Here is a 23373-nt window from a genome sequence, read left to right on the forward strand (position 1 = left end):
TGGAAATAAATAATGATTGAAAAATATAGAGAATATTTGTATAGAAATTTTTTTTTCTTCTGACTGAGTAGTGGTTTTGTTAGTAATAAATTGTCCTTTGTTTTATAACAAGGCATTATATTCTATATTATATTTATTATGTTAATTATATATCTTTTGTATTGAATTTCACTAAAATTTCTCGGATTGTTGCATAGTTTGATACATTAATTACTTATTATGATTATTAATTATTCATAAATTGTATACATTAATAAGTCTTATTTTTTTATTAGGTACTATTACTAAAAACAATGAAGTCAGTATACCCAGTGAACCTTATATTCAACATACACCCGAAACAAGACCATCTATAATAATAAGAAATAATGGGTATGCGCATTCATTCATTTTTAAAATTATTATTATAAATTAAACAATTTTATTTATTTTGTTTATATAGAGCAAACAAAAAATGTATACCAAGTGTACCAACTAACGAACTTACACCCGAAAACATAACTATGTATGAAAATTCAGTACAATTATTCAATTTCAGTAAAAATAGTGAACCAGTAAAATCAACTTCTAACAACGAACAAAATGGTTTTCCTCAAGTTTCTTATTCTAACAGTCAACATTATTTCTCCAGTTTTGCAAAATATATGCCCAAAACACTTGATACACAAATAATGTAAGTGTATTATTATCATATGTTTAAGAGGATGTCACACCCGCATGTGTTGTCTCCGTCTTACAAATGTACAACATAGCAAAAACTGTTTTGCGCGGGACAACTTTTATCTTTCTGTGTTAGTACTTAGTAGTGGCTCTAAAATTTCTGAACATAAAGGGTAGAAAATTATCTATGCAACAGCGTGCTTTTATTTTAGATAACATAATACAATAAAAGTTATTTTGCTTTTTGTTTTTTTTTATTTACTTATAAAAAATGATAAGATAGTGCTATTAAAAAAAAAAAAAACGCTGTCGCACAGTATTGTGAAAATTTGGTAGTTCTACAACAAATATAATGCGAGAAATATTGTCCCGCTCAAAACAGTTTTTGGTATATTGTACAATTTGTGCGAATTTACACCCAGCAGATCATAATTAGCTTCATTAGTTTAAAAATTAGAGTGAACGACATATTATGAAACTTGATAAAAATATTATCCGTGTTTGTAGTTTTCTTACGATAGTTCAATTTTTTAGTAAGTTTTGCGTATATAATAAAGCGTATATTGAAAATGCTCAACTCACTTGAAAACTGAACTATCATAAAAAAAACACTCATACAAACTCAGATAATGTTCTTACCATCAAGTTTCGTGATATGTCTTTCACTCTTAATTTTTAAACTAACAAAGCTAAACATGATCTGCAGAGCTTACATTTGCAATGTTACGCACTTGAAGATGGTGACAACATATACCAGTGATACGTCCTCTTAATATAATTATTTTAAAATGTAAATGTTTATGTTTATTTTATGAGAACAATTATTAAATTCATTACAGGCCAAATCCAAGACACTTTGAAAATCGGGAAGAAACTGAAATTTTTAATCATCCTACTTCTGGTAACTATTATCTTTATATATTTTTCCAGAGATTTGTTCATAGTAACTTAATTACATTTTATGTTACTATTTATAAGCAGTCTTGTAATTAGTGTTTGAAAAAATGAAATTTCAGGAAATTTTTCAGTATTTTAATATATTTTGTTTTTATTTTTAAATAAGTTTTATATAAATCACCTTCATAATTGTATGGAACCTAAATGTATACCTAACTTTTGGTATTATACATTTAAAATGGTATTCAAATTGTTTAAATATATTCATGTTTAAATGATACAAGTAGGTATACAATAGTATACATGTATATTGTATACCTACTGAATTCTTACATTAGAATTTAGAACATTGAACATTGTGTTAAAAGAATTTTAATGTTTTTGTGAAATATTTCAAACACTACTTGTAATGTATTTAAGCAAATGTATTTAAATACCAGTCTTGTTATAAATTATTTTTAAATACTTTTTTAATTTTACTGATTTATTTGTACGACTAGATAAGATTTAATTTGCAATTAGTAATTACTAGAGCTCGGATGTTTATGACTAAGCATATTTTTTTCGCTCAGCCAGAATTACACTGGAGTAAGATATAAATTTGATTCTTGAAGTCTATTAGAAATAGGGAAACTTTTTTTTTGCATATTTGACATTTTTGAGCATATAAATGCATATATTGCTAATTTCTAGATTTAGTGGCATTTAAAATATTTAAATATTATATAAACATAACACTTTTTATTACCTAATATTATATATTTAAAGTATTTTATTTCTTTTATGTATTTTGCAATTAAGTTATTTTAAAATCATTTAAAACAAAAGTTATTCTGAATCACTACTATCCCATTTTTTGTAATTATTGTTTAAAATAGATATAATATTTAGTATACATTTAATAGTGTTCATAATTTATTCTGAACTATTATTTTTTACACCTTTATTGCGTATATTTTTTCATTTTTACATATATTTGTTGAAAAATACTTATATTTTTGATATATTTAAAGGCATATATTAGCATATTTTTAAATTTTTAAATGCATATTTTAATGGAATTTGGTCATTAACGTCCGAGCTCTAGTAATTACTAATATAAAATGACACATTTAAGAATCATTGAAACTTTGTACTACCTATTTAGTTTTATACTGAAAAAAGAAAACTAATAATAATTTGTTATAATAGTTTAATTCTAAGATATTTTAATATTAATCAAATAATTAATAGTTTGTTAATGAAATATAAAATGTAAAAATGTTTAATAATTTGATTTTTAAAAACAATTTGTAAATGGATGAAAAGTTCTTTTGATTTTTGAAAATTATTTACATGGCAAAAAATTGATTTTCAACTATAAATACTTCTAAGACAGTATTTCAAATTACAATACAATTAAATACATAGTATATAGTATAATTCTTAAATTAAGTATATGGAAATTATTTTAAATACTCTCTTGATAGTATTTGTATTTGAAAATCTAATACTTACAAGATTTTCAAAATTCAAAAGATCACTTTAGATTGTTTTCTGATCTTCATTATATTATATTATTTATAATTTATATACAATTATTAAAATATTACGAATCATATTATATTTCACTAGCAACAGTTAAATGTTTTAATTAATAACCAAGTATTTTAGAATAAAATATACAATTTTTCTACTTATTTTCATTTTTCAGTATAAAATTAAGTAGTAAAAACTTCTATCAATAATTAAATGTGACATAACAATTTTAAATTAGTCATTACTATAGTTACTATATTTATTTTCGTACCTACTTGTATTATTAAATAAGTAAAATTAAAAAAGTGTTTAAAAAGTATTTAAATGTATGCCAATCATTTGTATCTGTTCTTAAGAGGATGTGATACCTGCGTGTGTTGTCTCCGCCTTACAATTGCGTAACATAGCAAATTTTACACTCAGCAGAACACGTGTAGCTCCATTAGCTTAAAAATTAGACCGAATTGACCTCTTATAAAATCTAAAGATAAGATTATTATCCAGGCAACCTTGTAGGATTTTTATTTTAGTTTAATTTTAACACGAGTTATCGAGTATTTTAAAACTTAATTGTTTTAACATCTTAAAATACACATAACTCGCTTTAAAATTAAAATATATTGTAAAGCCCATGAGGTTGTCTAGATAATAATCTTACCTTTAGATTTTATAAGAGGTCAATTCACTCTAATTTTTAAATTAACTGATCTACACATGTTCTGCTGAGAGTAAAATTTGTTATGTTAAGTACTTGTAAGACGGAGACCACGCATGTGGGCATCACATCCTCTTAAATAGATTTTTAAAAGTATTTTAATACAATTTATAATGTATTTAGACTGCTTATTACTTGTTACTGATAACACAAGTGTTGGATCATATTAATTGTAATATATCTAGACATTTTTATTTATAAATTAAATATTATATGGACATTTTTTAAAATATTGATTATAATTAATGTATTTTCTGTTGATTAGATACACCAATGTTTTCTTCATTTCAATTTACTAATGAAGCCCAAAATCATTATTCAACATTTCAAGAAGCTCCGGAGTCAATACCATCTGTAAGTTTTAACTAATTATTATTAATTATAGTTATTTTGTTTCTTTGAGGACAGACTATTTAGTGATCAATAAATCGTTTATTGAGTCTCATTAAATGTAATTTAGATTTTGAGTGGTCAGTTAGAAAACTTGGTTTTATACTTTTGATATATTACATTCTCAAATAATTGTAGTGTACATCTTCGACAGTTATAAACAAAATATTTAAATTGTATACTATAGATAATATGCAATAGTATTCGGTTTTTAGTGCAAGATAAAAATTAATAGCATTGAAAAAATATTATTTGAATCTAGAAGTTTCATATCTATTAAATAGTAAAACAAGTTATAAATTTGATTTTGATAATTTTTAATATAAGTATTATGTATTTTTCTGCATGTACATTTTTGTGCTATTAAATTTTGTTTTATTAAGAGGACGTGATACCTGCATGTGTTGTTTCCGTATCACGTCTCCTTAATAACAATTGTGAAATTGTATATATTACAATTTTCAATTTCTTGTCTATACTGAAATAAATAAGTGTAAAACCAATCGCTCTCTTGCTCCACATCAGTAAAATTATGAAAGATAAAAAAATATTCTGTCAGTGGGAACTACAACTCGATTATTATTATTGTCATTTGGCACATTCAAGTTACGACTGGTTTCAAATCTAGTCGAACCTACAACTTGGTGTAAAATTAATACATGCATAATAATAAATAATATTATTGTCTATCAATAACATTGTAATAATTGTGCGATATAATCTGGTGTCTGGCCGTCCATAAGTACTTCCTCTCCTATCACTCGACGGCGTTTACTTTTTCTCGGGCCATTTCTGTTTTTTAAAAAAAATTTACATTCCGTCGAGACAACAGAACGCGGCGGCAGCGATGGCGGACGGTGGTGGCTCCTGCTCAAGTGTGGGAAGAGAGCGATCGGACGACGTATACAATTTACATACCTAACTGTGTCATCGACGTGTGACGACGTGTAAAGGGAAAGAAAATCGGTCGGACCTCGAGACGTCGTGATAACGAATAATAAAAAATCGGATAAGCGCAGATAACGCGCATTTGGAGGCGGTCGCGTCTTCGCCCGTTACCTCCATGGTTTTTTGTTTCGTCGACCAGTGAAAACGGTTACAGTTCAATTACAGTCGTTAAAAAAGAAAAAATAAAGAGGAAAAAAAAAAGAAAAAGTGACGCGTATGGAAAAAAAAACAATCGAACGAAAACAACAAACAAACGAAAACGGCTTGACGCACAAATATGAGCTTGACGTCGGATATTGTACTCTGCCCGTGAACCCGCATAACATTAGCGGTGATATGTGATCGGTCGGAAAACCGAAATATTTCGTTTTCCGCGATAATAATTACGTTTCCGCCGCGGTTCTCGTGTCAGACGTCCGCAACGACCACCGCCGCCTGTCCGGGACGTACTCGCGATACCGCGCGCGGCGGGGCAGGGCGGGCGATCGCTCGCACGCACGCGCATCGGCGTCCCTCTAGTGCGATAGATTATCCAGCAGCTGCCAGCCAGCAGCACCATCGGGCAGGCGGCGGCGGTCCCCGACACCACTCGGCAGCCAGCACAAGCGCCGCGACGGAATACTTGTGCGCGCCACCAGTGTGTTGTCTACTCGGCCCGTACCACTGGTCTGTGCATGTGACGCGCGCGCGAATTTTTTTTATTCCAAACGAAACGGCCGAGCGCGCAACAGTAGCAAACGAAAAAAAGAAGATTACCAATATTGTCATTAAACACTACTACAACCGCTACTACAACTACTGCTTCTACTACTGCTGTTGCTGCTACGACGACGACGACGACGACGACGAGACGATCAAACCGACGACAACGAAACCGACACGACGACGGCAATACGACAAGAGCGGCGGACACGGCGGCGGCGGCGGCGGCTCCAAAACGACCGTTCCACTCGGTCCGCTTTCAAGTTACGCGAAATTTATTCAAATTTCTATCGTATAGCTTTATCGCAAGTATACTTACATAATACACAAACAGACACACACGCACACACACACATACACACGCAACATAGTTCAACACATAATATCATACAAACAAGCGTTCGCAATAACACAACATCGACAGAAACAGCGTACAGCAGTGATCTTCGCACGATTTTAACGTTATTATATACGTTCTCGTGGTCAGCGCTGCGTCGTCGGTTCGTGAGTTCGGAGAGTTCGGACTAGAAATCGTCGTCGTCTGCCTAAGCCGCAGCTGCTCTGCTAGCCAAAACGCTCGTCGGGACTCGACTATAGCCTGACGGGACAACTGCAGTGGACGCAATCGGTCGCGCGGGCGTTCTAAATACGTCGTCGACGTCGTCCGGTGGTGTACGTGTTGTCGTCCGGTCGCGCGCGATGCCGTCCGTCGTCGCCGACACCGCCGCCACCACCGCCGCCGCCGCAGCCGCGTCGTCCACCGGCCACCGTGCCGTCGTTGTACACAGCCCATTATTGTGCGCCCGTTGCGTTGTCCGGTGCGACTTGAGTCCGTCCGGTGGTCTGCGATAGCTTTCCGAGCGGCCGCGCACAGTCGGTCCAGTCCACCGCCGCCGCAGCAGCCGCAGTCGTCACCGTCGCCGCGCGTACCCGCCGACGCCGAGGCCCGCGGCCGCCGCCGCCGCCGTTGTCGTTGTCGTTGTCGTTGTCGTCGTCGTATCGTACCGTCGTACCGGCGACCCGCCCGACCTCGATAGCCCGTACCCGTTCAGCATGAGTGACGTCGCCGACCAGATCAAAGACGGCAACCTAATACTGACGGCCAGTCCGTTCTCCAACATCGGCAAGCAAGACGTACTCAAAAGCGCCGTCGACGTGCCAGCCACCGTGAGTATCGGCCCGACGCCGTCACGTTTCGGTAGCTCGCCCGCCCGCCCGCCCGCCCAATTGCCACCGAGAAATGCCTTGTGCGGTTCAAACAGCACACCCCCCGCCCACCCGTCCGTCCGCCACGGGGGCTTGTACCGAAAAAAAATTGTTCGATAGTAGTGTGTTTTGTCGTTTTTTGAACCCTCCCCCCCTCTCGTAAACGTCTTTACGACTCGATGTCGCAACGGTTTTTTCTCCGTACGGGTCTTGACCATGACAGGTCCTAAGTACGACGGCAGCGGCAGACCGTACGGTCTGCGTGATACGTAGTACCTACGTATTAACAAAATGATAATTATGTCGCTTCGATATTCTCCGCTCTCTCTTACGCCGCTCGCGGCTTACGACTGATCGACTGATGTACGTTTTTCAGTACGTTTTCCCGTACTAATGTTGAAGTTACATTGGTACGCTTGTTCGCTCCACTTCAGGCTCGCGTTTTCCGCGTTTTACGGTTTGTAATAATGTTTGTGCTGTGCATTCGGTTCGCGGGAAATCCGTCGACGGCGGTGGTGTTGAAATAAAAATTCGTTTTAACCGATAATTAGTTGTAATTTTTTCCCGGGACAAACGTTCTGTGAAAAACACCGACACACACATTCCCAAAGGCAGCATCCTCGGTGCGAAATAAATGTTGTGCGATCCCGTGAAAATTAACTCGTTCGAAATGGCATCACTGTAGTTTCAATGTCTCACCATATTTTGTACTCAGCTGAATGCAACGGATGTAGGTACACAACATGGTGCCTAACTTATTGTACTCAAGTTTCTGGTAACAGTTGGCTGATTCAGTCATTTAAATATTTTTTCTGTGCTACATTTTAATGGCCAAACTTGTTTGAAAAAAAATGTTACACGTTAGTTTTACATTTGACTATCGAGTGGCATTTTAAAAAAAACAAATTTCTCTTTTTCATTGAAATTTAATAATCGTTGTCTTTTGAAATTTTTTTTTCGACTGTTCATTTTTTATTGTTTTACACTTTGTCGCTGTGATGAATTACGATATATTGAGGAAGTATTGAGAAGACATCTCGTTTAGTCACCATTGGTCTACCCAATACTGTTTTTGTGTAAACAAAATGATTTGTTCCATGGTGGGTATTTGTTGACAAGAAAATGCAGAAGTGTGCAATTCAAACGTTTTTACCTAATTGCTTGCCTTTAAGCTTCAGTCAATGTTTTTGTGTTTCTCCGTAACTTTACAACCAACATTTATGTGGAAACAAATTATGTTAGCACAAACAAAGACATGTTTTAGGTTTTATTTAAATGTTCACTTCTACAGCAAATCAACTGTATCAATCGCAAAATTTAGTATTTTATAAACAATAATTAGCACCAAATAATATCAACTTTATACAACTACTTTGAAGAGATGAATGAAATGGAATAACTGATTTATTTCTAATAGGGCCCAAATTTAAATTCTAAAATAACTGAAGTTATGCATTTTCAATATTATTTATTAGAATAGGCATAGTATACCAGTCATTATACTAGGCAAATACTTTGTGTACGATACTGTTCATTTAGATTAAAATACTATATGTCCTCAAATTATTTTATTAGCTATTATATTTAATTTGTTTAGCCTTTACGCGTTGAAATCGTATTTTTATCAAATGTTCATAAGTATTAAGTTTATTATAATATGTATTAATTGATGTGTTTTACTTTTTTTAGGCGTATAGAATGTGCAATCCAACGTCTCATAATATACCGAGTAATATACCATTAACTCAATTCTCACCTATTGGAAATTCAATGAAACCAGGTTAGTTAACTGCTTAAAAAAACATAATATACTAATGTGGAGTTGATAAACAATTGCTATACATTTTAAAAGAATTAATAGTGAGCTAATGTTGAATGGTCCATTAAAAAATATTTAGGCTTATAATTCATTAAAATGTCTGCATATAGGTGTTATCAATTCGGCATAAGTACCTATATAATAATGTAATAGTAGATAGATTTTAATGTTACAAATTATATGACTCAATACCATAAAACACAAATGTGCTATGTCCACTATTTGAAAATTGTGATATTGGTATCCATGAATATTCTGCACAAACGTTTTGTCACATTTTAAAAATTTTTGAACCTCAAATCTGGTATGTCTAATATAATATGTTATATCTGGATATAGCATATTTGAGCTTTCACAATTTTTGAAGTGTAACCTAGACCTGCTCTTTTGATTGTGCTCTTGAAACAGAGATATCAGTCAACAAATCTTAGTTTTGTGTTTGTTAAAGTATTGAATTATGTTTAGAAAAAATAATTTATTTCTTTATACCTCACTTTAAATATTTAGGTATGTATTTTCTTAATAATACATATGTTATTTGATATTAGTGAAGTTTATAATTTAAATGCCTGATACTTAATTATATTTGTTTTATGTTAAGGTATACCAAAATTGTCAGCCCATGAAGTTGTGGATGAACATGGTATTTGTCCTGTAATATTACATCCTAATAAGCAATTGAGTTCACAAGTAAGTCTACTTAGATTAATATATTTTTAGAAAATAATGTTAAATCCTGCCGATAATGTTGTATAGGTTAGGTATTATAATGCTTATGTTTTGGTGCTAGACTATTAGTATGAATTATAATTATAACTAATATTTTTCAAGTAACACATTTTAATGTTTATATATATAATAAACCTATATAATATCAATTTATTTTAGATTCTGAGTAGTTTGCAATATTTTTGAAATTAGATTTGTACTTTTTTTAAACTTAATAAATTATTAAAATAACTCAGAAATGTTTTCAGAATAAAATTCTAATTGTTTTCAAATTTGCTCTTAATTTTTTCCACTAACTATTTAAACATCATAAATAATATATGCAGAATTTGTAAGATAAGAATCATGAAATAATCTCTCAATTTTCTGCAAAACTATAATTTATTTAGTTAATTTATATAATTTACTTGGCTTTACAATGTGGATAGTTAAATAATTACAGTATAAGTTATGTTTATGATTACTTATTTACTTAATATTACAGTCGTTTATTTGGTGTTATAATTTTTTGAAATGACATTAAAATATTATATTGCATGGTAATTATCATAATTTATGAATTAATTTCATATTGATCAATTTGTTGCATCCAAAAAACTGAACCAATACACTAATTTTAGGTTTTATAGTATTTTTTATATTACTTAAAAGAAAATTAAAAAAAATTAAAATATAAAAACCATGACATGCAATAAAGTACTATTTTTAATAATGTTACTTTCAATTAAAGTTTTAAATTATCAGTCCACAAGAACAACAAATAGATTAAATTATAAATAATTTTCTCTAATCTAGTGTAGTTGTACTTACTCTTAAAAATCAAACTTATGGTTTCCTAGTGCAATAATCAACGTTTATTCTTAAATTGGTATTTTTATGGAGGAATAATAAAAATATATTTAATATTAGGACATGTACAATTTACATTTTTCAACTAAAACACTTCAAGATAGGTAGATGTTAATTATTTATAAAACCACAATTCCTATTTTATATTGCAAATACATTTACAACTTAAGTTGATTCTTGAACCATTAATAATCTTATAATATAGTGTATAATATCGCATAATAAAAATTGACTTGGACTGTATAATATACACTAATTTGATGATTTTCTATATCTATTTAATAGGTCCAGATGAAAAGTGATGCACTTATAAAAACAATTGGATTTGCACCTGCACGATCTCAAATGACAGCTCAAGCGCAAAGCCGTATTGTTACAACATCATTGCAACGTTCTATTATGGAATCTCAAAATGTTTCCCCACTTATAATAACACCTTCATCGCATGTTATTCACTCGGCTAATGAAATTGTTCCTGCTAAAGTATGTTTTCTGTTGATACAGATATGCAATTTGTGTTATAAATTAATGTACCTAAGTAATGTTTTTATATAATTGCATTCACAGATTGTTCCAATACCATCAGCGCCTGCTGTATCACATTTTTCTGTAATAAATAAGACAGGTATGTTAAACAAATTATTATAAATATACAGAAGATCCATTTAATGTAAGACACTAATTATTTCAGAAAATATTTCTTTTACTTACATAATTTTAAGTTGTTATAAAACAAAATTTTTCACTAATATTATTGTTATCATATTTTAGTTTTTACTCTTTTAAATGACAACAAACATTTTTTATTTCTCATTCCAAAGCCGCATATTATTCGTAGTATTTCAATCTATCAAAATTAAATTTCAGACAAGTTGTTTAATAGTTATATATGTATTAGAAGTATATATGAGCGGAGGAGTAGTGGACCAACATTTTTCAAGGTATCTCTGTGCCACACCATTATTCAGCTCATCTAAACTTCTAATACATAAAACTCACAAACTACTCTTCCAAAATGCAATGTTTATTATCCATTTGAGTTCCCCAAAGAATGCTTTGGAATAAGGAATTAAAAATGTATGTTTTTTGTTCTAAATTAGTGGAATAATGTTAATAGTAAAAATAGTATTAGGAAATGTTGTATTTTAAAATAATGAGTGTTTTATGTTAAATGGATCCCGGTAAATGATAGGTTTATTAGGAGGATATGTCAATTTACATTTAAATTGCATTTGAATGTGTTGGTTCATTGTGATACACCCTTTTTCTATATACACTTGTTTTATCATTCTGAAGTTTAATATGAATTACTTATTTAATTGATTGATATATATTTGAATTCTTTGTTATAGGTTCTTATGATAATATACCGGAATATACGGGTATACGACAAAGTTTGGTGTCTGGTACACCACCAGTTTATACTCAGAGTGATTTTGCTCGTTTTCCTCCAAAAAGTTACCACCATAAAAATGCTGTTGTTAATCCTGCAGTTATTCATGGTAATTATTACAAATTTAATACAAATTATTTAGATAAGGAAAATAGCTTAAAATAGGCTGAATTAATTTTGGTCTTAATTTATAACACTATAATAGTAATAACTTAATAATATTAAAAATATTATATTTTATAACAATAGTAATATTTTTGAAAGTAAATATTGTTCATGAAACTAATTCTGTATTTTGCAAGTATACCTTATTATATATAATTTAAGAATTTTTTTATTCTGCATCATTTAAAAATAAAACTTGGATCGTTTATTCTTGTAGTGGTAGGCTAAACCAAATTTGAATATTAGACTTCCTGTAAGTTATACTTCTGTGTACTTCCAATTGCTTTCATTTACTTTCCAATATTTTTCTATACTTCCTAGTAGGTCATAGTATTTCCTTATACCAATTTAAGTTATGATTGGAATAATTGTACTAAAAAAAACAAGTCAGGAAAGCTCCCTCAGCAAGTATCATAAATTACTAGTTTTCAAAACATTTTATACAATACAACAAACTATAATTCCAAAAACAATTTAATCATAATTCAGTAACCCTAATATTTTAGTAGGTAGTATATTTTGGCTAGTATGAGTCTATATTAAATATTTATACAATAAGTAATTATATTAGCATTGAAAATCATAATTATTAGGGAACGGATTTAAATGCTCTAAGAAACAAGAAAAATGCCTTAAAAAAATGCTTTAACATAAAAAAATGCACTAAAAAAATGCCCTAAAAACTTTAAAAATGGGTTTTTTATTCAATAAAAACAAAATTTTAAATTTCAAACATAAAAAAAACACATTATCATGAAAAATCTAATAAAAAATATTTAAATACGATACAACCTTAATTAATTAATTTTCAATTATCTTCTGTCCATCTTCTTTTTACCCTAAAAAATACAAAAATTAATAGGTATACCATTTAGATAGGTATATTCGTTTTACTTTTACCTTTTGTTTCATAGCATTGTATTATCAGGTGCTGCTTAATATTGTCAAACAGAAATCTTCGACGGTTATCGGCCAGTATTGTTTTATATCCACGTCAACTGACATCATAGGTGCAAACTTCATATGAGCCATATCATCAACAGTTAGTTCTTCAGATATTGTACTATTTCGAGATGTTGCTTTTTCTTCCAAAATATTTGAAATATGTTTCATTGTTTTATACGTTTTTTTTTTTTTCAATTACAACTTCTAGTTTATTTTTAATAGATTTTCCGATACTACTGTTGTCTGTTCCGATTTCATTTTGTACTTGAGCAATAATATTAATTGCGTCAGTCAACGATAATCCAGATGTTTCCAATGTAGTAATGTATTTTGCTAAATTTCCATAATTTGCTTTGATAAATGTAAAGTTTAGTTCCAAATTACTATCATTTAAAAGTTTTTGTACCTTCTCAATTGATGTATGAAATGCACTTTTTGCTTGGAAACCGATGTTTTAGGATATTCAGAAAAAAATGCAATTTGCATTCAAATCCGTTCCCTAGTAATTATTAAATTTTTAAATACTAACAATCATAACTATGAACAATAAATAAATATCTTAGTACCAAAAACATAACTATGTAATGGTAACTAACTAACGGACAGGCATGCTAAAACTATGGGAATATAAGGTGTTCTAAACTTATTTTAAACTGATAGTTTTATATAAATGTATTAAAATAAATAGTTAAACTATAAGTTAAAATAACAAAACTATGTAAAAGTAAAATACAAATTGCATCCTAAATGCATTTTATAGAGTACTAGCTGTCCCACCCAGTGTCCTCCGGGCAAAAGTCACCTCAGGTGAAAACCGAGTTTTTTATATTGACAATATTATAAGTATAAGTTCAAGGACTCAAAACGCATTTATTTCTTATATATAATGTATTTTCACGATTATCTATTGAGTGTATCCCTGCTTTGCCCGTGTGCATTTTTTTTTTTTGGTAAATCCTATATGTTTACTATATAGGTATATCTCAGTTTTAGTGTACCTAGGTTCATGTGAAAATTGGCTTCAGTATACCTAGCTTGGTGAAATAATCTAACCTAATTTGGATAGCAACCTCAAGTCACGGATTAGACTTTGCACTTGGCATATGTTTTATTATGGTTTAAACTATTTATTTCTCTCAACTTAACTCACATCTCTGAAAACTATTTCGGAGTATTTCGTCAAATTCAATTAAGTAGTTATTGAGTATATAAGCTACACACATTTTAAGATATATTTTCTTTATTTGAGGCCATAAGTTTGACGATTTGATGCCATGCTTGTACAAATAATAACCTTTTTTATTTAAAAAAAATAAATAATGCTAATATCTACTAATACTATTATAATCTACAATCAATAGCAACCATTAATAAACAAAAAAAAAGTTTCAAGTTCCTTTTTTGACCACCTCTTTAAAATGCGAATATTGGAAAATCCTTAGTGCACATATAAATCATTAGAGGAACCACATATTCCAAATATCAAGTTCGTACATATCATATTTTGGCACCAATGTTATATATTTAAATTTGATTTTGCTTGATAGATGACGCCACTGTTGTATTTGTACAATTCCTTATTTTCCCCTTTAGGGGTTGAATTTCCAAAAATCCCTATTAAGAGGACGCCTATGTCATAATAGCTATCTGTATGCCAAATTTTAGCCAAATCTGACCAGTGGTTTGGGCTATGCGTTGCTAGATCAGTCAGACAGTTACCTTATCCTTATATATTTAGAGAGGTTTATACTAAAATAGTCCAATTAAAATTAAGACATATAGAATAATTATTTTTATAACTTAAATATTATTGATTAACTAAGTAAAATAATTTAACTATGAATAATCATAATAAAGTTGTTAAATAATTCAAATATTATTTTAAAGGATTGTACATTTTAATCATTCTTAGCTTCTCAGGTATCAATGAAACTAAACCCTATATTTTTAAAGTCCATAAAATACTTCATATTTACTTCTTTGGAGCCACTTGAATATCATCTTTGTTATGGTCTTTGTGTATCCACTTGATTTTATCTATTCAATTCTTTATTTACAATTTGTTTTGTACATAGATTTTCATGAATATTAATTACTTGTTCAATATACCATTCATTGTTATGTTATATCATAATTATGTTCAACCTTAATATGAACAGTCTGTCTGTAGTATCTGTATCATCTCTACTTTCAAAATATTCAGAGCTATGATCATTGTCATCAGGGCTCATATTTATATGTAAATACATATTTTCACTGCAAATTAATAGACTAATTTAGAAAAGTGATAAACATGTTTCAATTAAATTAGCTATATTTTATTTTACCAATTATAATATACATTATTTTACTATTTACATAGTTTGCCATAAACTCATATTTTTTACATATTTCACAATAATTTTAAGTTTATATCATCATAATTTGAAAATTACATTTCGTCAATCTATATCACATTTTATACATTTATAATGTATATTATTATTTTGAGTTTTTACCAAATATTCATGTTAGTATTTTTATTATATAAATACATTAAAATCCAAGCCCCTAATCATCATTAGTTTCTGAGCAACAGTCTCAAAATTATCATCGCTGTCTTCATGAGCAGCTTCTTATTTACTTTATTTTTGCGATCAGGTTGAATTAAATATTTCTAAGAGTATAATTGAATCTACTATTCGAATCAAATCTCCATTACACATCACTAATTCTGTCTCATCTCATTGTTGTTCTGTAGCCCCAAAAGTGATGATTTTTTAACTAACATTGATTCTTTACTAGTAAATTTTACTACTTTTAATAATGTAGTGAGGCTGAAATTGTCAACTTTCATAAATTATTTACTAATATCTTTTGGTAATAGTTCTGTTATACAATTTTCCAATGTTAATAAGTTGTCAACATTTTTATCAGCATAAAATTCTACGGGTTAATGATCAACAGATTTAGACAAAACACTACTAGACACTTATATGTGTGTTGATTCATCAACAAATTTTCTATTTCAATATTAATTTTTTTATAGATTTTTTAATACTTAGTCTAGTCGCTTAAAAATATTATGGTTTTAAACTCGTTCCAAGTTTAAATGGCATTTGTTGTATTAATGATCATATTAAAATTCTTATACGTTTTTACTTTTTTGCATACACATTTGCCAAGCTGTATTAAATGAAAAGTACATAACAAGAAATTCTTAACAAGGTGACAAGATTCAGTATTTATATAAATAATATAAATTATTATTCATTTTAATATACAATTTTATTTTGCAAATCTTGAGGCATATTTTTGTATAATCATGCTTTTTTATTTTTTTATTTAAAAAATATTTTAAATGCATTCAATTTAAATTTTTTAAGAAATTGTTTACACAGTTTTAATAATTTTGACATAATAAAATTAGTATTTACTATTTATGTCCCAAAAACTACTGTTTGAAAATTTTAAATATATTTTTTATTTTATATTATAATATAATCAATGTAAAATTATTATATCTAAGATTTAGAAAAAAATTGTCTATCCAAATTCCAATAAAAACTATTATAATCAAATGCATAAACAAATAAATGTATTTATTTATTCAAGTTTGAAATCAAAAGTATTAGGATGATATTAATTGATATATAATGGTGGTAAATGTGCAAACTTATTGAGTTCTAAAAAGTATAAATAGTTTTATTTTCTAAAAAGTTTTTGTCAATTTTTGGAACTGAGTTTTTTATACTTAAATTATTTTATGAATACCACCTAAATAAAAATGTTAAACTTTCAAAAATTGGGTTTTTTTTGGAAATGTATAGTTTTAATATTCTAAAATTTTTCCTTACTTTTTGGTACTGAAATTTTCCAAAAACTTTTCAGAATTTTGTTATCCAGCTTAAAACTAAAAATATATACCTAGTTCAGTGTGAATGTATGATAAAATTATTTTGAATCAGTAGGCAATAATTATATCAATATTTTTTGAAAACTTGTGGTACTATGATCATTATATGAATACCTATAATTAATTATTTGTTAATATTCATTGTTAATATTTATTACTAATACTTCAACATTTAAAAAATAAAACAAACAATATTGATTTTGTCTAATTGTATTTAAAGTTATAATAATACAGGGTGATTCATAAAGCGTAAAACACTCATTATCACAAAAGGTATTAATTTTTTTGAAAATATTTTTTTACAGTGTCAAGTTGTTAAAAAAACTGTTTTTATTAAAAAAATATATTTTTTATCTTTATAATTTTTTAAGTTTTTTACTTTTTTGAATGACAGCATAGATTTTTAAATTCATATTCCAAAGCAGAATATTTATATTTTAGAAGTATTTTGGTTCATAAAAATCTAATTTAGGGCGAGTAGTCTATGAGTTATAAGCATTTAAAGTTTAGATGGGCGTAGTGGGATGGTATGGGGTTACCCCGCAAAAAGTGTGTCCACTACTCCGCTTGTCTAAACCTTAAATACTTATAACTCATAAACTACTCATCCTAAATTCGATATTTATGTATTAAAATACTTAGAAAAATATTCTGCTTTGGAAAATGAAATTAAAACTCTATGCTGTCATTCCAAAAAGTAAAAAACTTAAAAATTATAAGGATAAAAAATATTTAAAAATATAATTTTTTAGTAAAAATGTTGTTTTTTTAACAACATGAAACTATGTAAAAAAATATTTTCAAAAACATTAATACTTTTTGAGATAATGAGTGTTTTACGCTTAATAAATCACCCTGTATAAACTGTAATGCGATACATTTTAAAATTATTTAAAAATTATGTAATTGATTACAAGTTCCAAATCTAACTCTGTTACATAACTTTAATAAGTATAACTGATAACTGGTCAACAATGTAAATGTTAAAAAATAAATGTATTGTAGTTTATAAAATTCTATATTACAGTAAAACATCCATATTACGAAGTCTAAGAAAATATTTATAATATAGAGGACTTCATTAAATATAATTTATGCATGATAAGCAATGAAGGTCATGGTTCTCAAAATTAATTCTTTAAATAGAAAATGTTGTTAAATGGTAGTTTGTTATATGGAAGTTTCACTGTGTTTTTATTAAACCTAGAAACGTAACCTTATTTTTATACTTTTATTGCTTACTATTTGTCAATTTGACAAATTTAGTATAGAATAGGTTAAAGACAAGTAAAAACAATGACAGTAAAAACAATGACATGAATCTTAAGGATATTAACTGACAGCATTAACATGTTGTGTTTAACCATTGTTAATTCTTTTTTTTCACCTCTTCTCTATTCATTTCTGGTCTTGACTTAGAATTTTTTTTTTAACCATGATCTCCAGATTAGAACAAATCTCCTAACTATATTTTATAAATACTTTCTTCAACATTTAAATGTATGTCTAAAAGTTATGTTAAAATCTAGTTTATAACTGATAATTAATGGCCAGACATTAATCCACTTAAAAACTTTAATAATATATACTTACTGATAATAATCACACTTAAAAATGTAATAAAATACTTTTCGTTTATTATTTTAAGCACAAAAAATTAAATTATCCATTAAATTAATTTTTTTTATCAAATGATAGTAAAATATAAGTACAATCGGTTTCACTTACAAATGTATATAATAGTTAAATGTCAGAAGAAAAAAAGATCTTAAATATATTGAATGTGCACTAATACAACAAAAATATGCTTTTCAAATAAAATATTTTGAAATATACTTCGAAAACATTTCATCTTTATATTGTAAATGTTTATCCAACTCTGTAACTAGAACTATCAAAGGAAAAAATAAGCAAATCAAATAAACGTTCGCCCGTTACTGATTTATAAGGTACGGTACCATTTATGCTACCATATATTTGTTAGCCTACAATTTCTAAAACTTTCAACAAAACTTTTTTTGAGCTGATTCAAAATTTATTTTATCCTTTGGTTTAAGATCAGTTATGGTTTATAAATGTTTATCTTTTGTATGACTTTGTGATAATTCTATAAGATAAGTTATAAGGCGTTTTTCTGTAGACATATGTTTAAATTATAAATTTAATTTGAGATCAAAAATGCTTAGTCAATTTCAATCAAACATTTAAAATTAATACGATTACTTAAGTTCAAACATTAAATGCTTAAAAAAAAAAATCTATTCTTACAATAATTTTTTGGTATAATTATTTTAATATTGCTCTGTATTAGAATCATTTATCATTTTGATTTACGATGGACAATATTTGTAGTACTCTATAACCTTACTGGGTTATAGAGAAGCCCTTTGTTCTCATTAAATACCTCTGTTGAATACTGATGTGTGATTTTAAAAGATTGGAATTATTATTTTTTCAATAATTTTTGTAAATATTTTCATGTACTTCAGTATACTAACAAGTACTTACTAGTTACTGGTATTCCTAAAATAATTGTACACCTATTTCATTCACGGTTTACCTTTCATTTTATTCATTCTATTTAATTAGTTGTATCACTGATTATAAATACTATAAATCGCTCACTGGACCGTATTTACAATGCGTGCAAAATTGACAAAAAATGGATGTGGCTGTTAGAAGGGTAATTGAAAAAAAAATCCCCGGAATGAAAACCTCCAAAAAAAATCATAAAATCCTCAACTTGTTTTAAAATTAAAATTTAATTTAAAGCCTATAATATGGCCTGGATAATAATCTTAACTTTAAGTTTTATATGAAGTAAATTCACTCCAGTGGCGTATATAGAAATAATTTTTGGGGTTGGGCTATATAATAGGTAGAAGTGATCTGTATAGCACCTAGAGGCTTAGTTGCTACTATATATTTAACAGTTAATATAAAGGAAATTAGCGATTTGTGGTGGGAGCTGAACCCCCATCCCTATATATGCCACTGATTCACTCTAATTTTAAATTAACGTGATCTTCTGGGCATAACATTTTTGTTTTCTTTTTTTTTGATAAGTATTTTAAATTTTTATATTAAAATGACATATTTATATATTATATTACTGTTGTGTAAGTGTTTTTGTGGACACACGGTATATTACTAACCGTTTCCACTTCCTAAAATGAACACATTTTCATGAATAAATCGATTTTGTATACGAGTAGTTATACCTTACACCTACTGTTCCGATCAGACATTAAAATTATATTACAACAAATGAGTATTAAATATAATTGACTATTAAAATGATACTTTAATTTTACAGTAAAATCTAAGCAAATTTGTTACTTATAGTTGTCGAAATTACCTCCCACTAAATATAAATAAGTGCGGTGTTATTACTTTTTTTTGACTAGATAATGTTATTAGTTATTACTTTCAATTATAAAATTGATAATTGTATTAGTATATTACATATTTTACTTTAGTTAAAAAATCATTTAAGATGTTAGGATTCATAAACAGGACTACGATTAATTTTAAAAATATCAACTAATTTATAATATAATATTATTTAATTTTAGTATTATATTTGTCAAATTGAGATTCAACTTGAACTGTACTTTAAATTTTTATTACCAAAGGGTATACCTATCCGTTTATAAATAAATAAATATTTATATAGTAATATCATATAATATAATATTTACCTATTTATCAATATTATTATAATGTAATAATTATCATTCAAATGTTGTATATTTTTATTATTATTAATTATTATTTTTGACAGCTTGTACCCGACAGTACGGTTAGGTATAGCTTTGCGGATTTTTTTTCCCAGATTCATTTGAAGCGCTGTCGTTGCTCATAAGTAACTAATGGGCAACGACAGCGCTTCATAACTGCCACATCCATTTTTCGCGCAGCTTTTAACTGGCCAGTGAGCAATTTATATTATTTATAATCAATGGTTGTACACTTGTACTTTTATAGTATGTTCAATGTCAATTTCCAATATTTAGGTGCATAAACTACCTCATAACTTTATTATTTTTTAAAAATGAAAGATGCATTTAATTTGAAGGACACCACACCCTCATGTGTAATAGTACATTATTATGTTCTACTGTTATAATTTTGTGTAGTAAACTAATTATAGCAAATTAGCCTATTATCAAACTTGAATGTGAGAACATTTTTTGTGTTTTCTTGAGTTATGAGAATTTTTATGTTGTAATACTTTACCTAATCATATCTCGCTAAGCAATTTAAATATTGTAAAAACAACCTACAAGAAATAACAGACAATGTTCTTACCTTTAAGTTTTATAGCCGGTCTATTCACTCTATTTTAGCTTACTAAATAAAATTGGAACTGCTGAACACAAATTTGCGATGTGTTACAAGTTTGTAATGCAGAGGCAATACATTAGACTCTCATTTTAACTCTCAACTCAACATTATACTTTATGTGCCCTATTATTAAAAAATTTTGATTATGGTGTGTTATTTTTGTCCTAAGTTCTAGGATACATAAATCATACAATTAATTAGCACTGAAACCAATTTTAATTTTTAATTGGTGTGAGTTATTATATTAAACTAATTTATCAAAATGCCAGTTTAGGCATTAAAAATTAAAAAATTGACAATACTTCTCTAGATAAAACCTTAATAGCTGTTTTGATAGATATATTTCTGGAGATTAATTCATGTTTTTATGTACAAACTTTGTATTGTTATAGGTCCCATTCCTGGAAATATTGATGAACCATGTATAAATATACCCAATAGTCAACATGTATTTAAACCAATTATTTCACCTAGGCCTAGTATTTTAAGGAAGCGTGATGCAGATGGGTAAGTAGATATGAGGTATTTTTGTTTATTTTAAATACTAATACTTAAATTATGTTATAAATATAGTGTACTTAGAGCGCAAAAAAATCTAATACCAATTTTAACCAAACCAGACATTGAAGAATGTCATAATATAGACGATACATCACTAAACAGAAATGGATATAGTGAAAGTGGTGGCTTACAAATAGAATCAATTATGGTACCACAAATACCAGAGGTAAGATTACTACCTCAAATTGCTGCCTTAACTAGGCAATCACACATAATGGTTGAAATCAGTCCACGGAAAAAACCTCGTAAACAGTTACTGTAAGCATACTTTATATTGAACAATTTGTTTTAAATTATTCTTTATTATACGAACAATTGTTATGTTTTACTTTATTTTTTAGCCCTGTTAATCAAGAAGATAGTCCGTTTAAAATAGTTGGTGATGATATGGAGTATGTGGATGAGAAATTAATGAAAATTGATAAATCTGATGATTTTCCTGATGATGATTTAATGTGTAATGATGATTTAATTGATGGTGATGCTGAAGATGAAGCCGAAGATGATTTGGATGATATGGATGTTGATGATGATTGTCCAGCGGATGATGATTATGATGACGATGATGATGATTTTGGGAATGATTTTGGAGATGGTGAGTTACCAAACTAATTTTATCATAAATTACAATTTCAATCCAAGTTTAAATTATAAAAATTTTGACTGTTTTCTCTTTGAATTTTAGATTTTGATTATGTTAAATCAGATAAAACATTCTTTGACGATGTTAAAACATCAGTAGAAGTCAGTGATGAAAGTTCAGCTTGCATTAAACCTAAAAATAAACGACCTACATTATTGGGTGGTTATAAGAATACGTGGCGGGGGCACACTCACCATTTTCAAAGGTATAGTATTATTAATGCTTCTTTGGCTTAATCACTGGTAAAATTATATTAGTACATAATATATCCTAAAACCAAACATTTACTTTTAATTAAAATCATACAAAATAAAAATAAAATTTTACCGTCAACTAACTTACATTAAAGCCAGACAAAACTGAAGGAACTTAGTTTGACAGGTTTAAATTTTTAAAACTTATTTAATTAATTATATATGTCTACTAGGTTATATGGGTGATTTTGAATATCTATTTTCTTAGTTGTGGTATCTATGAATCAAAATACAATATTTTTTAATTATATTATTCATCATGGCACTGACATTATTCGGAATATCAAAAATAGTCTATTCAAACCTAATAAACTTGTTAAGCAATCATAATAGGTTTTCAAACAAAATTCCTTCAATTTTGTCTGGCTTTTTTTGTCTAAAGCCACTTTTTTTTATTGACTACAGTCCCCCATATGCTTGATAATAGGTCAATGAACTCAAATGTTTAAACTATTAACACAGAATTGGTTCATTAAACTCAAATTTAATATGTTTACATTTGTAAGAAGGAAACAACACATGCACGTGTAGCCTCCTTTTAAGATTTAATATGTACACCTGTTAGTTTAATTTAATAAAAACAAATAATAACTAAAAAAATGTTCATTATCTAAAACACACATTTATGTGTCTAGATTATTAAAAAATTAAAATTTTATATACATGGACGTATTAAGTTTAAATTCTCTATGGTGGTAACTTTAATAGTTTACTTCTGATTTTATTGTTAATAAATG

At 28.5% G+C, this 23373-nt stretch overlaps 1 protein-coding gene across 4 annotated transcripts in view; it reads left to right on the top strand.

Moving 5' to 3' along the window:
- Positions 1 to 23373, top strand: part of LOC132934096 (uncharacterized) — a 30132-nt gene that overhangs the window by 3824 nt on the left and 2935 nt on the right. For all 4 annotated transcript variants that reach the window (XR_009662981.1, XR_009662982.1, XM_061000374.1 and 1 more), the window contains exons 7-19: positions 276 to 372; positions 443 to 673; positions 1500 to 1561; positions 4056 to 4144; positions 8726 to 8816; positions 9457 to 9545; positions 10719 to 10916; positions 11001 to 11058; positions 11786 to 11935; positions 21571 to 21685; positions 21752 to 21997; positions 22081 to 22334; positions 22425 to 22587. Coding sequence is in view for 2 of the 4 variants with exons in the window: in XM_061000374.1 (XP_060856357.1) it covers positions 276 to 372; positions 443 to 673; positions 1500 to 1561; positions 4056 to 4144; positions 8726 to 8816; positions 9457 to 9545; positions 10719 to 10916; positions 11001 to 11058; positions 11786 to 11935; positions 21571 to 21685; positions 21752 to 21997; positions 22081 to 22334; positions 22425 to 22587 (1843 nt within the window). In the remaining 2 variants the exon portion in view is untranslated. The remainder of the gene's footprint in view (positions 1 to 275; positions 373 to 442; positions 674 to 1499; positions 1562 to 4055; positions 4145 to 8725; positions 8817 to 9456; positions 9546 to 10718; positions 10917 to 11000; positions 11059 to 11785; positions 11936 to 21570; positions 21686 to 21751; positions 21998 to 22080; positions 22335 to 22424; positions 22588 to 23373) is intronic.

This window comes from Metopolophium dirhodum, chromosome 1, assembly GCF_019925205.1.
Source record: "Metopolophium dirhodum isolate CAU chromosome 1, ASM1992520v1, whole genome shotgun sequence".
In the NCBI taxonomy this organism is placed as follows: domain Eukaryota; kingdom Metazoa; phylum Arthropoda; class Insecta; order Hemiptera; family Aphididae; genus Metopolophium; species Metopolophium dirhodum.